The 17,707-nt window shown below is 43.9% G+C and overlaps 1 protein-coding gene across 1 annotated transcript in view; it reads right to left on the bottom strand.

Moving 5' to 3' along the window:
- Positions 1–1,682: 1,682 nt before the first annotated feature.
- sema5a (sema domain, seven thrombospondin repeats (type 1 and type 1-like), transmembrane domain (TM) and short cytoplasmic domain, (semaphorin) 5A) overlaps positions 1,683–17,707 on the bottom strand; it is an 88,907-nt gene continuing 72,882 nt past the window's right edge. The window contains exons 16-21 of the mRNA XM_030080000.1: positions 12,629–12,838; positions 10,048–10,218; positions 9,614–9,769; positions 7,855–7,899; positions 7,309–7,520; positions 1,683–2,644 (exon numbers count right to left, since the gene is read on the bottom strand). Of these exons, the coding sequence (XP_029935860.1) occupies positions 2,525–2,644; positions 7,309–7,520; positions 7,855–7,899; positions 9,614–9,769; positions 10,048–10,218; positions 12,629–12,838 (914 nt within the window). The 3' untranslated portion in view covers positions 1,683–2,524. The remainder of the gene's footprint in view (positions 2,645–7,308; positions 7,521–7,854; positions 7,900–9,613; positions 9,770–10,047; positions 10,219–12,628; positions 12,839–17,707) is intronic.

The raw sequence follows: 17,707 nt of genomic DNA, 5'->3' as shown, positions 1-17,707 counted from the left end.
GCCTTGCTTCCTCAGGTAGAAGTGAAGTCAAGGTAAAGAGAGATTGATTCTCCGGAGCCACACGGAGAAGGGCTGCGGATTGGGCTGGATCAGCACTCCCCTCCCCACCAAACACCGGGGTGATTAATAACACCCCCTCCATTACCCTCTGCACACAGATGGGACGTCAGGTTGAAGGTTGATGGAGAACAACATGGTGTGTGTGGTGCTACACCACGTCACACAGATTAGAGCCTGGACTTCAGACAGCGCCCCCTCCACCTTTACCCCCTGCTGCCTCACACGATTTGTATCCTTCAGGTATCCTTCCACTGCGGCCGATGCCATTTGTCACTGCGGAGCCCTGTTGAAGACTCCTTTAGAAAGGGTGGGAGGGGGGTATTTTACTGCGGTTTTGAGTGATTTATGAAGTGCTGGAGTGTGCTTATTGTGCTGTGGTTTTGCAGTGTTTTGCTCCAGGAATATCAGAAGCTCCCGGGGTAGGCAAAAAATAAATAAATAAAAAAAAAAATAGCTGCAATATGAACAAAAATAAGGAGTAATGTGTTCCAAAGTCTGGCAGAGATTGCTCACACTTACAGTTCGCCCAAAATCCAAAATCCAATACACCTAGTGCAGTCCATTCATTCAGATTCAGATTCAGCTTCTACACAATTTGGTGACACAGGGCTGGATTTTAATTTTTTTTTTTTTTTTTTTTTAATGTTGATTTTTGAAAAAGAACAGCAACATCTCTTTGGTTTTTTAGTGTCTTTGGTGTTTGTGAGTGTACTGGGGTGCTGGGGAACAGGGAAGCTCGCGGCAGACTGGAAAGTTCACCAAATCACACAGAAAATATGTGGATGGATAGACTGCACCAGGAAAATGGAGCTTTTATGGTTTTGTGTTTTGGGTGAACTTGTCCTTTAGAAGGTCAGTGCTTTATCTCACTGTCCTCGCTCCAGTTAAAACAATTTCAAGCCGGTGCCATCTTTAAATCATTCATTCAAGAAAACAGACTTTATGAATCAAAGACATCAAAGTTTGACAAACGCGAGACACAGTGGGAAAGAATCGCACAGAAGTGACTCTAAAACTCAATCTGACAAGTCTGTTATATACGAAGCGGTTTTTAATTTATGCACAATAACACAAGCAAACATGTAAAAAAGAGTTAGTTACAACTAAACCATTGAATAACCTAATATTTGGTTATGAATGTACACTTTGAACAGAAAGATCTCAGCGTGATGGATGAATCTCGTCTCGTAGTATCTGGTTGGGGGTTCAGGAGAAGAGTATTTTGCCACACTCCGTCTGTACAGTAAATGCCGTCACAATCCTGCTCTCAGAAATACATATTCAACTCAGAAACCAAAGAAATAACCAACACTATCAAAATTCAAAAATCTTTTTTACAAAAAATATAAAAAGTACGGTGACAAAGACTGAAGTTGATGCAGGTCGTAATGAATATTCCTGATCACTTTTTTTTTTTCTGAACGCACATAAACCATTTCTTCTTCTTTTCAAAAGATTTTTTTTGTTCTTTAAACACTTGAGACATTGAGTAAATGTACTTAGAAAAAAACCACAGACATAGGCTTCAAACTGAACTTACTGTACAGGAACATAAAAGCAAAAAAAAAAAAAAAAAAAAGAGACAAATCAACAAAAAAAAAGTTGTACACTGATAATTCAACCACTGCTAGCTGCTGGACCCTGCAAGAGCCTGTAACAGAAAATAAAATAAAACAAAAAACATGGACAAACCTGACCACAGACTTCAAATATCTACAGCCTGATTGTAGGACTGGAGGTGGATTTTGAGCCATCTGGAGAAGACTGCCATAGTACAGTAGATGGAAAAATTCATCAGGCGTCACCACAACCTTTCTTTTTGTAACCTCCATCGCTGGACACAACAGACAAAACCGGTCCTGAACCTAAGACCAGCAAATGCTGCTTGCAAGTCCCCAAACCCTGGAATGCGACCAATCATGCAAAACAAACAGAACAACAGAGAAAACACATCAGATGAAGTCATGCAAAGCAGTTTCGTGGTTATGTCCCTCATTGCAAACACAGGTCTGTGTTTAGAAGCGTCACAGGAAAGTTAAAAGGGATCATTATCCCACAATCTCTTGGAGTTCTCTCTTTCTTAGTTTTTTTATAGTCACTTTTCCCTTTTTTTTAATCTGCTTTAGGAAAAAAAAAACAAAACAAAACAGAAATCCAGTTGTCCATTTCATTGAGTGATTCAAGCCAAGGTTACGTTTTTGTTTGTTCCTTTTTTTGCCCCAAAAGTTGAGTTTTCCAAGTGTACCCCAAGGCACCTGAGAGAAAGTGGGCATTTCTCTCTGTTGGCAACACTGAGAGTCTTTTCATTGGATACCAGCTGCCATAGAGTCTCAGAGTGGGACTCTCCCACGCATGGTGTCACGAATCTCATTACAAAGCACAAAGGAAAGAAGATATTGTCAAAATGGGCCATTGGGTCGGTCTTCCCACTATGGTATGGAGTTCGGAATTGCCAAATCGAAGGTTAATAGTCATCGTAGGTGTTGAGGTCGGTGAAATATGCGTTGGTATAGGTCTTCCCGGCAAGCTGTGGATTGAAGTACTTATTTCTTTCCTCCAGAATCAGATTGTTCTTATTGAAGGCCTGTGAATTAAAGAGGCAGACAGAGAGGGTAAAGAGAAGAAGAAGAGAGAGAAGAGTCAGTATGGACTTCTTTGTTAGACATGGATCAAGTGATTATTCAGCCCACATGGCAAGGCAAAGTAAATCCATCTGACAAAAGAACAAAAAAAGAAAGAAAAAAAAAACTAGAGCTTATAGGAGAATAGCAACACAAATCAATGGGAGGCCGCTCAGTGAATGAAACATACATTTCACAGAGCCAAGGTCAAAGCATTAGCACACAGGCTGGAAAAAAATGATAAACCACTACAGGGCTAAATTATTTTGATGCATGTCCGTATGTCCACCTCTGTCATCTCTAATACCCAACATCAGCAGCTTTTATGGCACTCAGATTGTCGGTCCTCTAGGACACGCTAAACCATAAAAATCGATCAATAGAGAGTCATTTTGTGTGTTAAACAATAAGGAAGAGCCATGGGGGCATCTCTCCGTGCCTGCGTGACATGGTAAACATAGAATGAGTTTCTGATGTGGTGCTCAATACAACATCAGCAATTTGGCAAATGGATGTGTGCATATTCTTTGCAGAGATTGTGTGATGAGTCCCTCGGGGCGGTGTAATTCAACACTTGATGATATTGCATTTGCAGCTGATGGATGCTTCTGACTGACACTGATAGTGAGTGCGTGTGCTGGACAAAAACTCATATAGTGTACCTCCATCGCACTATGTGATTTGCGTACAAAGGGAATTGTAATCAACATTCCCGCAGCCCGGAGACGGTTATGTATCTCCGCAGGTGGCCCCGTGGCTGCTTTTAAACAGCTGTGCTAAGACGGCTGTTAGCACCATCTACTTTGTCTTCTTGCCTTAAACCTCTTTAATTGGCTGAAGAGTGATTACAGAGTTTTTGATGCGGTAAACAAACTCTGCTTAAACAATGGGGTGGCATTAGTGATAGAGAGGTAACAGAGGCGCATAATAAAGCCGCATAACAATGAATTTCCTCTCTCAGCGCTAACCCATCAAATCAAACCATTAAGACGGCTAAAAATAGAAGGACGAAACAAGGGAGACAAACAGGGAAAAAACATGCAAATGGCAGTACTTGTTGAGAGAGAAAAAATGAGGGAGGGATACACTGCCTTCTCACAAGCCTGGAAGGGGAGGGGGGGGGGGGGGGGAGAATTCCTGCGAGATGGAGGGATGGAGGGATGAAGCGGTCTGAGCAGAGAAAGAGAAACTAGAGTCTGAGCTCCAACCTGCCACACACAGGAAGTGCCACAGGAAGTGTGAGGGGCACGGTGGGGAAGAGGAAGTAGTGGTTGGGGTCAAGAGGTTGTTGGGGGTCAAGAGGCGGGATGTTGTAGAGTTCAGAGGTCAGTGGTTAGTAGAAAATCTCCAGGCCACGCATGGACACCCCCATGTTAGCAGAGAGAGGCTGGCGCATGCCGGGGTCGTCCAATGGCAAGAGTACCGACACGTCTGGCTGCAAGGAGGAGAGGAACGGGCAACAGTCATCCTCAGAGGAAACCTACGGCCATAATCTGCCATCTAGGAAGCCTGGAAATGTAAGAAACTGCACACACAGCTACAGCCAAAATGGTGACAAACTGTAGCTATTTTATTATAAACTGCTGGAAAGGATCTAGTTAGCCAAGAAGACCAAAATGAAAAGTCCTTGTCTCCTATGAAACTGACACACTGCATAACAAGGATATCTAATGTGTCAGCAACATCAGGATTAGAGCTTAAAATCTGGCATCAGTTATTTGTCCTTCTTTGCCATAAACACTCAAAGGATGGATATTATGCAGCTTTACACTTCATGGTTAAAAATTTCAGCTCAGTGACTGCACTGCTCAGTGCAGTGAGTGAAGTTGGAGGCAGAATGTGCTTTATGGAAAATTGCACATTTGTGTTCATTTGTCATGCAGTTTCTTTTGTGTTTTCACTTCCCCAAACATGCACTGTCCATATTCATATCTGCCACTATCTGCAACGGAAAAATGGATTGGGCTCACCGGCTAGACTCTAATTGCATGACGGATGAACACCTCCCAAACCTTTACTCTGCAATGAAATTACATTCTGAAAAGTTTCCTCGGAGCCGAGGTATCAAATCACACTCAGCGGTATATCTGTGTTGAAATTTCTACAAAGAACTTTCATATCTGTGTTGCAGGCTTTCAAATAGAAATCCAAGTGTTCACTCAATTTCCACATTTCTGTGCTTGAATACTGAATACTTGCCTTATTATCCTGCACTGAATAAATGAGTCCCAATGAGGGGACTAGGGTTTATACCTTAACCCTAGCAAATGCACTACCTGCTCATGAACAGCAAGTGTGCCAGAGGTTAAAACTAGCCAGCTAATGGTTGGAAGCTGGTATGCCAGCCCATGTTGGTGAGTCGGTTTTTGCTTCCACAGTCATATTTCACAACCAGTAGCAGAAATGTACAGTACAGGCCAAAAGTTTGGACACACCTTCTCATTCAATGCGTTTTCTTTATTTTCATGACTATTTACATTGTAGATTCTCACTGAAGGAATCAAAACTATGAATGAACACATGTGGAGTTATGTACTTAACAAAAAAAGGTGAAATAACTGAAAACATGTTTTATATTCTAGTTTCTTCAAAATAGCCACCCTTTGCTCTGATTACTGCTTTGCACACTCTTGGCATTCTCTCGATGAGCTTCAAGAGGTAGTCACCTGAAATGGTTTTCACTTCACAGGTGTGCCTTATCAGGGTTAATTAGTGGAATTTCTTGCTTTATCAATGGGGTTGGGACCATCAGTTGTGTTGTGCAGAAGTCAGGTTACTACACAGCCGACAGCCCTATTGGACAACTGTTAAAATTCATATTATGGCAAGAACCAATCAGCTAACTAAAGAAAAACGAGTGGCCATCATTACTTTAAGAAATGAAGGTCAGTCAGTCCGGAAAATTGCAAAAAAAGTACATAACTCCACATTTGTTCATTCATAGTTTTGATGCCTTCAGTGAGAATCTACAATATAAATAGTCATGAAAATAAAGAAAACGCATTGAATGAGAAGGTGTGTCCAAACTTTTGGCCTGTACTGTACGTCCAGAAATATCTTCCATCTTCACTCTCTACAGCGAGACAGCCTTCTCTACTGAAAATTATTGAGTTAAAATCAATGTATTTATTGATTTGTTTATTCATTTGCTGCTGTCAAGAAATTATTCCATTACGCTGTAACATTTCAAAGGTTCACTATGCAAAATTGAAGGTCAGCTGAGGCAGGGACTGTTTAGACTCAACTGACACAAACATGGAATGAGCGCATCACTTATCACGGAGTCAGCTGAGTCTAAAGCAGGGGTGTCAAACTGGTGCCATGAAGGGCCGAGAAGCTGCAGGTTTTCATTCCAACCAAAACCTCCACCAGGTGATTTCACTGATTAGTCCCTCCCCTCTGCTTTAAAGTGAGGTAATCAGTGAAATCACCTGGAGGAGTTTTTGGTGAGAATGAAAACCTGCAGCCTCTTGGCCCTCCATGGCACCAGTTTGACACCCCTGGTCTAAGGGTGGTCGCGCTGATCATTCATTCATTCATTTTCCTAGCCACTCATCTAATTAGAGTTGTGGGACGCTGGAGCCTGTCCCAGCGCTCATTGGGTGGAAGGTTGGGAAACACCCAGGTTGCCAGGCCATCGCAGAGCAGACACACACAATCACACCTGGAGGCAATTTAGTCTCTCTAATTTCCTGAAGCTCCCAGTGGAAACCCACACAGACACAGGGAGAACATGCAAACTCCACACAGCAAGGTCCCTGGCCAGCCTGCTGGCAATCAAACCCAGGACCTTCTACGGCAATTTTGGCAATTTTGGCAATTTTGCATAGTGCACCTTTAAACCCCCACTTTCCGATAAAATTAAAATTCATAGACAGGCTGTCTTGCATGTGCAGGCATGGCCACTGTTTTACAGTGCGCTAAACTGCGAATGATCAGGTGTCACATTAGCATCATCACAGGTCCACATGCACTGCGTGTTCTTGGAGCTCCTTTTTAGCTCAGAAAACTACACGGCGTGTTAAACCTCCCCAATTCACATCACTGGGAATTCCCGCAGTAAGCCCAATTGGAGCCTGGACAAGCTGTGGACAAGCACTAATGACCGGCTCTCCCTGGCACTAAAGGCCCGATGGTATCAGTGATTAAGAGCTTGTTTGTTCCATGAGGGTATCTGCATCTCTGTCAATGGCTCTGGTTTGTCCATCTATCTGCATTTCGGTAGAAACAATGATAAAAAAGAACTTGCCTTAACAAGGAGAGGTGTAGATGCTAAACCCGCAGCCTAAAGCTACACTCTACGACTGCTAATGGCGTTAGTATGTGATGAGAAAGCAGTGTATGGCCACTAACACAGAACAGAGCAGAGTCACAGACTGAGACACACAGAGAAGAAGTACGCACGGCTGTCTATAAATTCAGTGCACGACAAGAGGTGGTGCTACAGTGACATCCATGCAGTAAGATCAGAGAAGTCTATTTAATCACATCTGAGATCGGGAGAAAAGGACTGAGACTGTGAGCGTGACACCAGCTGATTAGAGAAACTTTTAGGGGGAACATTATGCAAACACACTCCTCTCTCAGCGAGCTCACAGCGAACCCCGGCGCCAACCCAGCCACAGACCTTGATGGCTTCCACGGAGTCGTATTTGTCCAGTTTGTTGATGTGGTTGGTGATGCTGGTGTTGAGCGGCGCGGCCGAGATAGGGTGGATGACGGTGGCGTCGTGGGACTGCTGCTGGTAGCGCTGGCAGTAGGAGTAGACCAGCAGGGTGACCAGGCAGCCCAGGATGGAGCTGCTCAGCCCCACGGCGATCATGTGGAAAAGGTTGAAATCTGGTGGGAAAGAGAGACGCGGAGAGAGAGTGTGGGTGGTGGTAATTACCTGTCACTTGGTATAACTGGAAATGTAAATTGAAGCTGTACTGCACATAGCGTCTATTGTCTGAACATTTTACTTTAAAAAGTTTCCTATTTTGGACTTAAAAAAAAAATCCACTCCTTGAATGGAGCAAAATGAAAATGCACACACCAACCCAGGTGTTAAAGAGAAAGAATGCCAGTGTGAGGGATAATTGCGTGGCGTTCAAGATGAATATTTGTCAACCCTCCTTTATGTCTTTTTGTCTTTTTCCTCACACACACACACTCACACACACACTGAAATTACCTCCACAGCGCCTTTCGTCCTGACTGGAGCGTGCGATTGAGACTTCTGAGGAAAGAGAGAGACCGGCGAAAAGGCAGAGAAGAATTAGGGGAAAGAAAAATAGAAAGCATTCACACACACGCTCTTGTTAGCCTGACAAATTGTACCCTTGAAGGTGAGTGTGGAGATGAAAGCTGTACTCAATATGAAACAGATTATCATAAAACTCGTCGAGCTAATCACAAGTGTGGCACCTGGAGTGGTTTATGAAAAGTATCAGCTCTCATTAAAGGAAATGAAGTACAAGACGTTGCTAATGAACCTTAATGGACTACCTTTCCCATTAAAGGGGATGGATGATAAGGCATAAAGGCAAACGGGTAATTCTATAAAAACCTGTGACGGCTTCTCATGAGTACATAGCCCACCATTATATCCCTGCTAATTAATACAGAAATGTTACAAATTTCTGTGACACTCAAATATTTACTCTTCGCACTTCTCCGAGTCTAAAGGTGCAACCCACACAAATTGTAAGGTGACCTGCGTATTCGTTGACAGTGAAATCCATACTAGGGTTCAGTTTAATAGCACATTTTACAGTAGTTGCAGAGTGTTTTGTGTTTCTAGTGATCCAGTGTGAATGACACAACAAACCTCTGTTGGAGTGAGAAGCTACTCTAATGATTCCTTTGTAACACAGATCAATGCTCCTGGGTGTCTCACATTACTGACTGTCAATAGGGAGACGCTTGTCTGGGCAGATATCAATACTTTAGTGTATGCAGGGTGCATATGCATAAGCAGGTGTATAAGTGTGTGTGTGTGTATAGGCATGTGCATTCAGGCAGTGTCAGTTACTTTTGATGATGTCTCTCTGAGCTTGCGGCGTATCAAAAAAGTGTTTGTGTGCTTTAGTTTGTTTTGGAGATTTTGGGTGCATGAGTCACCAGAGGTAACGGGAGTGAAAACCTATTTTATAAAAAGCGCCTTTAAAACCATCTATTGGTTCAGTGTAGCTAATTATGTAGCGCAGTGTTTGATTTTCTTTCTTTCTTTCTTTTTTTCTTTTTTTTTTTGGCAAGGTGTTTTCAGACTTGACTTTCGCTGGCATTGTTAACGAATGCAACCAATTTCTGCTCCCAACACCTAGCTGAGGAGCTTTGTGTACACGTGAGAACAAAGTGACAGGAGCGCAAGAGGAAAAGCTGAAGGTCAACAAATATGAAAGGAAAAGGCTCCTGCACACTTTCTGCTGGACTTTGTTATTGCAGCACATTTATTAAAAGTTTCTGCACTGAGACTTTGATCGGGTTATTTTATCTTTGTCTTGAAAAACTCCACAAAGGTCTCAGTGTTCCTAAAAACGATGCTCAAATTTCAGCAGACAGTCTGCCTCTTTCCTTTATTTGCTTCCTAAATCTGAAACAGTTAGAGAACTGATGGAAATGCTTTTTTTCACAGGCAGACATGAGTCATCTGCTGCAATTAATTGCCCTTGAGCAAGTCACTAAATATCTACCATCTCAAGGGGTTCTGTTCTGTAGCTGATCCTGACCTCTGACCTGAGACAAGTTCCTTACGGGGATCAATAAAGTATCCCATTATTATAGGCTTCTTAAAAAGCTGAAGTACTGCTTTAGGCATGTGGTGGGCGGTGATGAAGATATGTGGGCGCTCAAATTTAATATCCTGTGTGTGCTTGTGCTCACATATAGATATTCGTGTGTGTGTGTGTGTGTGTGTGTGTGTGTGTGTGTGTGGTTGTGTATGTGTGCACCTGGTATTAAGTTGGAGTCTGGAGGGCAGGGCCTGGTCTCGCTGCTGTTTCCTGAGCACTGGTTTCCAGTGGGAAAGAGGACATCGCAGTGACGCACACGCAACTGGGAGCCGCTGGAGTCACACTGCGACCACTCAGACCAGCTGGACCAACTCTCTGGAAACAGTAACATCACGAATGTCACACAGCCTGTACAGTGTGCATGTATGTATGCGTTTGCATGTGTGTGTGCGCTCAAGCACATGTGGATTTTAGTCATGCATGACTGACTCTGAGGGGGCAGCGAAATGTAGAGAGAGGGAGAGAGATGGAGTGCATGAAGCGAAGAGAAAATAAGAAATGAACTGGTGATTGACTGGCAGGCAAGTCAGGGCCTTAAGCTGCTTATCACTAAGTGGTGTGTGTGTGCGTGTGTGGGTGAGAGATGTGTGTACCTGGACATGGCTGTGTGTTGCACAGTGCCTCTTCTGTGTGCAGGCCCAGGCAAATGTCCCCTCCGTAGGCAGGCGGGGGGTTGCTGCAGGTCCGTGTCCTCATGTAGTGTCCTCCTCCGCATGTCACAGAGCACTTGGACCAGGAGGACCAGCAAGACCAGCTGCCGTCCACTAAACACACGAACAGCATGGAAAAATCTTCAGTCCAGCCGATCAAAATTTTTCCTTTGCTACATTATATCACAGATTTAATGCGAAATGGTGTAAAATAATGAATGTAAAAATGTGATGCAACGTTATGTTCATGCTCAAAAGGTATCATGAAAATCTGTGTGATGACATTTGTACTGTTTCACTTCTGTGTTGATATATGATAACAGAATATTCATAAAGTCCTCAGTCTCTTGTTTTCCGGGAGAACATCTACTGACTTTCTCATTTCCATGTTCTCTAGGATTTATGTTCCAGGTCATTTTTAAAAGACCATTTCATCTGAACTTTAAATGATTGGAAGTCAGTGGGAGACGTTTTATGAAACAGTAATGTGTGACAAGGAAATATGAAGTAATTTGAATGTGTGTGTGTGTGCGCTTGTGTGCGCATATGACAGGGCGTGTGTTTCAACAAGCTGCTATAGCAACACTCGCTGACCCCCCTCCCCTTCAGCTGCCTCTCCTCTGATTAATGAAGGTAAATAAACCATCACAGTCCTTGTTGTTGTTCCTCTCCTCTTGTTGTGCCGAGGGACAAAACATAACACCGTGGCAAACACGCAAACACATGACAAAATCAGTGCATCCACACAAGCACACGCATGCACACACAAACGTGAGAAAACACATGGATAGATGGATAAGGAGCGAGGCAGAGAGGAAAAAGAGCAATAAAGTGGTATGCAATTTGTGGCCATTAGTCACAACAACAGAGTTAAGAATCCTTTGCCAATCATCTGGATAAAACCTCACTTCATTGTGTGGCAGAGAGATTCCCCTTTTCTGGACCACTTTCGAATTGCTTTTAAAGACCCAAGGCAGGCTGGCAGCGCCGCGCAGGTAATTGAAGTTGCCGATGCTTTTTGTCATCTCAGTGTAATTTCTTTATCACAAAGTGACACATCAGTCGATTCCTGGACTGCGATGACGGATCGTCTCATCTCAGCCACAGACGCGAGAAACACGCGGATTCATTTGTTTCCAAACCAGATGGATGGCAGGCATAACACCTTTCTCCCTATCCCTCTCCTTCACAGTGCACTAACGCATTTAAAAAGAACTGGCTTAGCGACAGGAGGATTACAAGTGGTCTGCGGGCACGGTCTGCCTGCCTCAAAATAATATCTCACTTTCAGAGGGGTGCTAATTGAGGCTGCATTAGTATTCATTGCTACTCAGGCTGGGTTAAGTCGGTCCCTTTGGGGGATAGGAGTCTGGAGTCGTTCATCTACCTGGGTAGCGGTATTATTACAGTCAACATCTCAGAATAGATGTACTACATACATTAGCATAGTGATGTAGCGCCACAAAATCAAAGTGGATTATTGTGCATTCACTCGACATTTCAGTCAAGGGGAGCACTTGTGGGAACTATGCAGGCAAAGCCCTCCTGGATAAAGCATATCTGGTGCTCTCACATCTACCAAAGTGTGTCTTCATCTGAGAGCAGAGCAGATAACAGCTTCCCCTATTAGCGACTGTGCTCGAGCTGCTGGGAGCGGAGCAGGGTGCACTGTTCTACTGAATGAATTAACAGGCTGTAAAAATAGTATCGATGGCCGTTCACTCTCACGTCTCCTCTGCTTGCTTAGTGTGTGGCAGCGGTTATGAAGACAGATAGCGGCTGCTGGAGACAATGTGCAGATCCGGGCTTTTAGTGGGAGACCTAAGCCTTTCTCCGGGGCGCTTGATTAATAATCATCTGAGACAAAGTCCTGCTTGTCTGCTCGGCGCCCGTGCTGGATACCAGGTGTGCTTTAGACCAAACTAAGCAGTGGATTTCCATTTAGACAGCACATTACCTCCCTTGTCAGACAGAGTATTCTTTTAATTAGAAAGCTTCCACTTGCTGTCTTCCACTGGAAGACTGGAGAAAATGCATTGTCTCAGGGCTTTTCACAACAGAATAAGGCCTTCCGTAGCTGGCAGCATAATTACCCAGCAATGTAATTACACACTGGGGCGCCACAGGGATTGTCTCTCTGATTCCTGGTGTAAATTGGGGTCTTCGTCACACCTCTTATCTGCAACTGATTTCTTTTGTGGCTCTTGGTGATTTGTCAGTGGTAGGGAAATTTTGTCGCTGTCACTTCTAGATTTCTTTATTCATTACTCACATAAACTCCAATAAAAATCAAATCCTGTCAGTACGTTTGGGTAGTGCAGCGCGAGTGTGTCCGTTAGCCGCTACCGACTTTTGCCACACGTGCAGAGGACAATGCTGAGCCCTGCAATCACAAAAGGTTACTATTGTCCCAATGCGTTGGTGTGGAGGTAAATAAATGACTTCAGCCTGTGTGCATGCCCTGCATTGTGTGTGTGAAATGTGTGTGTGTGGGTGCATGGTTGTGTTTACGTGCATGGCTTACCTGGACAGGGGGTGATGTTACACTCCTGGTATTCCTGTGCAGGTCCCAGGCAGGCCTGACCCCCGTACCGGGGCTCCGGGTTGGTGCAGGTCCTCTTGCGGCTGCGGATGCCCCGGCTGCAGTCTCTGCTGCACTGGGACCAGGAGCTCCAGGACGACCAGCCGCCGTTCACCGTGTGGCCCGAGATCCTGCCCAGACGAAGCACCTCACCTGTGGAGTTCAGAGAGTGCAGGCAGAGGCGGGTCAGACTGAGGCTGCAGCTTGGAGCAAAAGTGTCATATTCCTAAATAATCCAGTCCAACTGATTTACAAATGTTGATGCCTTAGTATAATTATCATAAACAAATTTAACCCTCCTATTATGTTTGGGGTCAATTTGACCCCAGTCAATATGTCTTTCAATAAATGATTAACATCATTTTTTTTGTTGCTGTTTTTGGCTTCATATTTAATGAGTTTTCCTAATTTAACGGGTAATACCGGGTAAACATGAAATTCACATGATGATATGTTTTCAATGTCCTGTACACACTTTGTACGCATCGGTTATAAATAACAAATAATCTGTACTTAGAAATAATATAATGCCATTAAAACACCAAAAATTAATATTTCTTTCCAATTTTAGGTCAATCAGTGAGATTTTAGGGTGATTTGCATATTTTTTTATAGTCGCGTAACATGAATACTGGACGTATAAGTGGGGGTGGGGTGGGAGGAAACATAAAGTAAAGTGACACATAAACTTTGGTAACAATTTCAGTTACAATAATTTTGTGGAGGTTTAAACTGCTGGGGTCAAATTGACCCCAAACATAAAAGATGTTAACTAAATTTGAACATAACAGGAGGGTTAACCATGGTCAAGACAACTGCCTCACACAAACAGCACTGTTTGTGTTTCTTGACCTTTCCCATAAATCCATGTGCATGTATTTTGAAGAGCAAAAAGAAACCTAGGACCTGATAAAAGCCCTCAATAACAGGGGAATATGCATTTACTCATTCCACTATCTTTGACTGCATGAAACTCTGAAAACATTTGCTCAATTTCTCACAAATCCCACCGGTGCAACACCATGAAAAATGCAGAGTAGACGCTAGAAGAAGCTGCTAACCTCAATGGTCAAATAATACCAGTGTCTAAGGCAGAAAGATAGATAGACAGATAGATAGATAGATAGATAGATAGATAGATAGATAGATAGATGGTACTTGAGGATATTAGAAAAGTGCCTCACAAATGTAATCCATCATTTAATTCTTTTGAATTCTCCTGCCATTATCTACAGATGGATTTAGTGAGCTGAGTGTGTCCCATCAACACACAAATGCTTTTGCTCATCAAACAACATCAGTTGACTAATCTGTGCTCTCTCATCTGGAATGAGTCGAATAGAGGATTTCTAATGAAATATGAAACCGTAATTTCTATTAAACTGTAATCACTGCATGCATTAATCAGTGCCACGGAAATGTGCCTTGAGAGAGGGAGAGGGAGAGAGAGAGAGAGAGAGAGAGAGAGAGAGAGAGAGAGAGAGAGAGGAGCTTCTGGCCTTTTTGAATGAGGAGTGAACTGTTTGAGTGAATGATAATCACCTCCGATGAAATTACAGCCACCGTCCAAACACTCAGCTGATGATTCATTCATTCAACAAACTGGGCCATTATCTACTTTCTCAGATAACAATGGAGGTCTTCATTTTTTCTCTGAATTGCTCCCTCTTTGTGTCTAATTCTGCTTTCTCTTGCTCTCTGTGAGGGCAGCCCAATCCCCCTCAGCACTTTTTCTGTTGTTGAGACAGTGGCATTTGATCTTTGCCTGAATCTTTGAGTCACAATGAAATAAATTTTTTTTCTTCCTTAACTGCTAGTTAGCAATACCAGAATAATAACTTATTTAACAATAAATTCAAAAGAACTGACTAAATTTGATCCAATTACTTTTACATTCTGGAATAAAGTGTATCTTCAATGCCAACAACATTTTGAATGAGTAGGTGTGAAAAAAAAATCAACCAGTGAGAGCATCACTCTTTTTATCACATTTTTATCTGATCACTCACTGCTTTACACTTTTGAAAGATGCCTTTCTGTCTTAAGCCCCGTCCCAACAATTAGTTTCAACAGGGAATACATCAGAAGCTCTCAAAATGCCATTTGATTGTGGCTTTACTTGTGACTTTTGGTGGGTGAGAGCCCTCACCTGACTGTAACATTACCCTTAACAGTAAATTGAGTGGACATATCCTGCCAAGAACTCTGGTGGGATTCATAATAGCGCACCTCTGTGTGCCCCACCCAAATGACCTGTTTCAGCAGGAAAAAAGATCAAAGTATTATATTGCAACTTTCACCACTAGGCTAGACATCTCTCAGCACAATTTCTGTCCTTTTTGCATTTTTCTCCATTTTATCCCAAAGTTTTCTTTCTGAGTTAATTTTGCTCTCTCCATTTCTTTCTGCCTTCTCCCGTTCTCTCTCTCTCTTTCTCTCTCCACTTAACCAGCTCTTGCCCACTCTCTCTCTTTCTCATTCTCTCTCCAGCCTCCACCACGGCCTCTTTCTTGTATCAGCCGGCTCTTATTTAACAGACAGTTATCGCGGTGCGCCTGCTTTGTATTCTCAGTGAGCGGACAGTGTGTTTACCTAGTGCAAATCCTCCACCTCTTCATAACTACAGCTGACCTTGGCCGTGAAGAGGGCGACTCACCCAGGCATCAAGCTGGCGTGAGCGCTGACAGGCCCTCTGAGGCGTCCCCCCTCCTGCGCCCTTATTGATTCTGAGCAGGCGGTGGCATGGACGGCCCCGCCTGCCACAGTGACCTGCACACTTTATCAAGCCCGGCTTGGCCCAAAAGACTGCGGCGCTCCTCCTCTCCACAGGCAACAGAGTGTTTTGTAATCTTCTATTACTCACACACACACACACACACATACACATATGCCTACACACTATATGGTATGCATGTAGGTCCCTCAAGTACACACAAACAATCACAAGAACGCACACACACACACAGCACTTTGCTCACTTTGTTTGCCCTGTGACTGCCCTGATGTACTGTGTGTATTGTTAATGCTACTTCACAGAAGCTGCCCTCCCGTGGTCAAAACAAACAGCGTGGTGCCCTCCCTCTCAAACAGGTAGCGACTGGTTCTATCGATCCGTGGAAGAACCATGCACAGCCGGAGAGAATTAATCCCCGCTCTCCCAACGAGCCGGGCTCAAACTAAGAAGGACACAATGTAATACCCAACAGCCCCGCACTGCAAGCAAACTAGGACATGAGGAGAGTTTCGTTCCCCCTGTCGCCCCGCTTGAAGGCGAAGCGCAGTGTAAACAAATGATAAAACAGCTTGTGTGTGTGTGAGAGAGAGCAATACAGCGTATGGGTTGTATGTGCTGTACGAGTGTGTGTGGCGAGTGAGGGAGCGAAGCGCTATTAATATAAGATCAGGACTGTGTGTCTGAGGCCACGCAATTCACAGAAGGCAACTGTAAAGGCACTCAAAAAGAGGGAGGGGAACCCAGTGAATGGAGAGAGAGAGAGAGACATGAGAGATGGAGGGGAGGAAGGAGAGACAGACATCTGAGAGACATCTGAAAACCTGGGAGTCGACTCGCTTAAAGATAGATATGCGCGAGACGGAGAGGTGGAAGGCAGTGCAAAGAGGGATGCACTGTCATGTGCGAGCAAAGTTTTATCAGTACCAGAATAACGCTGGACCACAGAGAGGGGGGGGGGGGAGAGACAGAAACAGAGAGATAGAGAGAGATAGCAAGAGATTAGTTCTTCTTTCACCCTGTCCTAGATTCCCAACAGCACACACACGCCCCCACAATCTTCCTCCCTCTTTTTCCTCTTTTACTTTCCCTATCAGATGAGCAATATCTCCCTACAGAGGAGCTAATTGGGTGTTCTTCGTGTGTGTGTAGCTACAGTAAGTGTGCACGGGTGTGTGTATATGTCTGTGTGCATGTGGGGATATGCATATTTATGCTTTGAGTCTGTTTGCATGTGTGAGGGTCTCTGTACGTGTATGTGTGTGTTTATACATTGCCATGCCATAAGTCCACGCATAATCCATAAAATCCATAACATTAGGGGTCGCAGTGGATTACGGTGGAAATGACGTGACAGGGGCCTATTCCCTGAGCTGTCCTGGCATCTGCCAAGCGATGGTCTACCCTGCTACCCTCTGGAGGAACAGTCTCACGAAAGGCCTTATTAAAAGTTAGTAAGAGGGCAATTAAAACTCCCTCCTTGCAAAGAATCAGAGCGCGGACACAAACACGCACGCACCGGCGCCCATAATACACACAGCGATGCAAGAACACACTGTCGGCGCGCACACTGGCAACACGGTGAGTCGCTGATCGTGACGGGACGTTTCTGTTTCGTCGAATTCACCTGAGGCAACGCTTTGGAGTTTTGACACATTTTTAGAAGCCAACGTGAGCGTTTAGCGTACGGCGTCCTCCTCTGAAACGCCGTCCCACTACTCCTGTGTTGCTTGATGCTTTTGACAGCCAGACATGAGTAAGTGACAGCTAGACATGAGCTGTATTTTGAATGTTTTAGTGTCGTTCTGTAGTGTTCAGCATTAGCAAGTGAAGCTTCTCCTGGGCCAGCGGGAAACATTACTTATTCATCGGTTTCAGTAATTTATTACTACAGCCACAAATATATATTTACAGTTCTTAACACATGGCAGAAAAAAAAATGATCAAAGTGCATTAGTGATTGATTGGGAATAAATTAGAGATGTAATATGATTAAACTGGCTGTTAGTACTCAAAACCGTATGATATAAGCCCTTCTGCAAGTGCAAACACCCGTACCATACAGACACACACCTAAACCAGAGGGGAAATTCATGAGGCTGGTGTGTCTCCCCATTTGTCTGTTTTGCCAATACAATAATGGGTAACACAACATACCGACTAAGTGGGCTACTGCTGGCTCTGGTTGTGTGTGTTTGTGGTAATTGAGAGTGCCTTCAAAAAAAAAAAAAAAAAATGAGCTGGCTCAATCCACCTGGAATTGCCGAAAAAACAGAAGAAATGGGATTGAT

This window comes from Myripristis murdjan, chromosome 20, assembly GCF_902150065.1.
Source record: "Myripristis murdjan chromosome 20, fMyrMur1.1, whole genome shotgun sequence".
Taxonomy (NCBI): Eukaryota; Metazoa; Chordata; class Actinopteri; order Holocentriformes; family Holocentridae; genus Myripristis; species Myripristis murdjan.
Note: the sequence above shows the minus strand (reverse complement) of the source record. Positions and strands in the feature narration are given on the sequence as shown.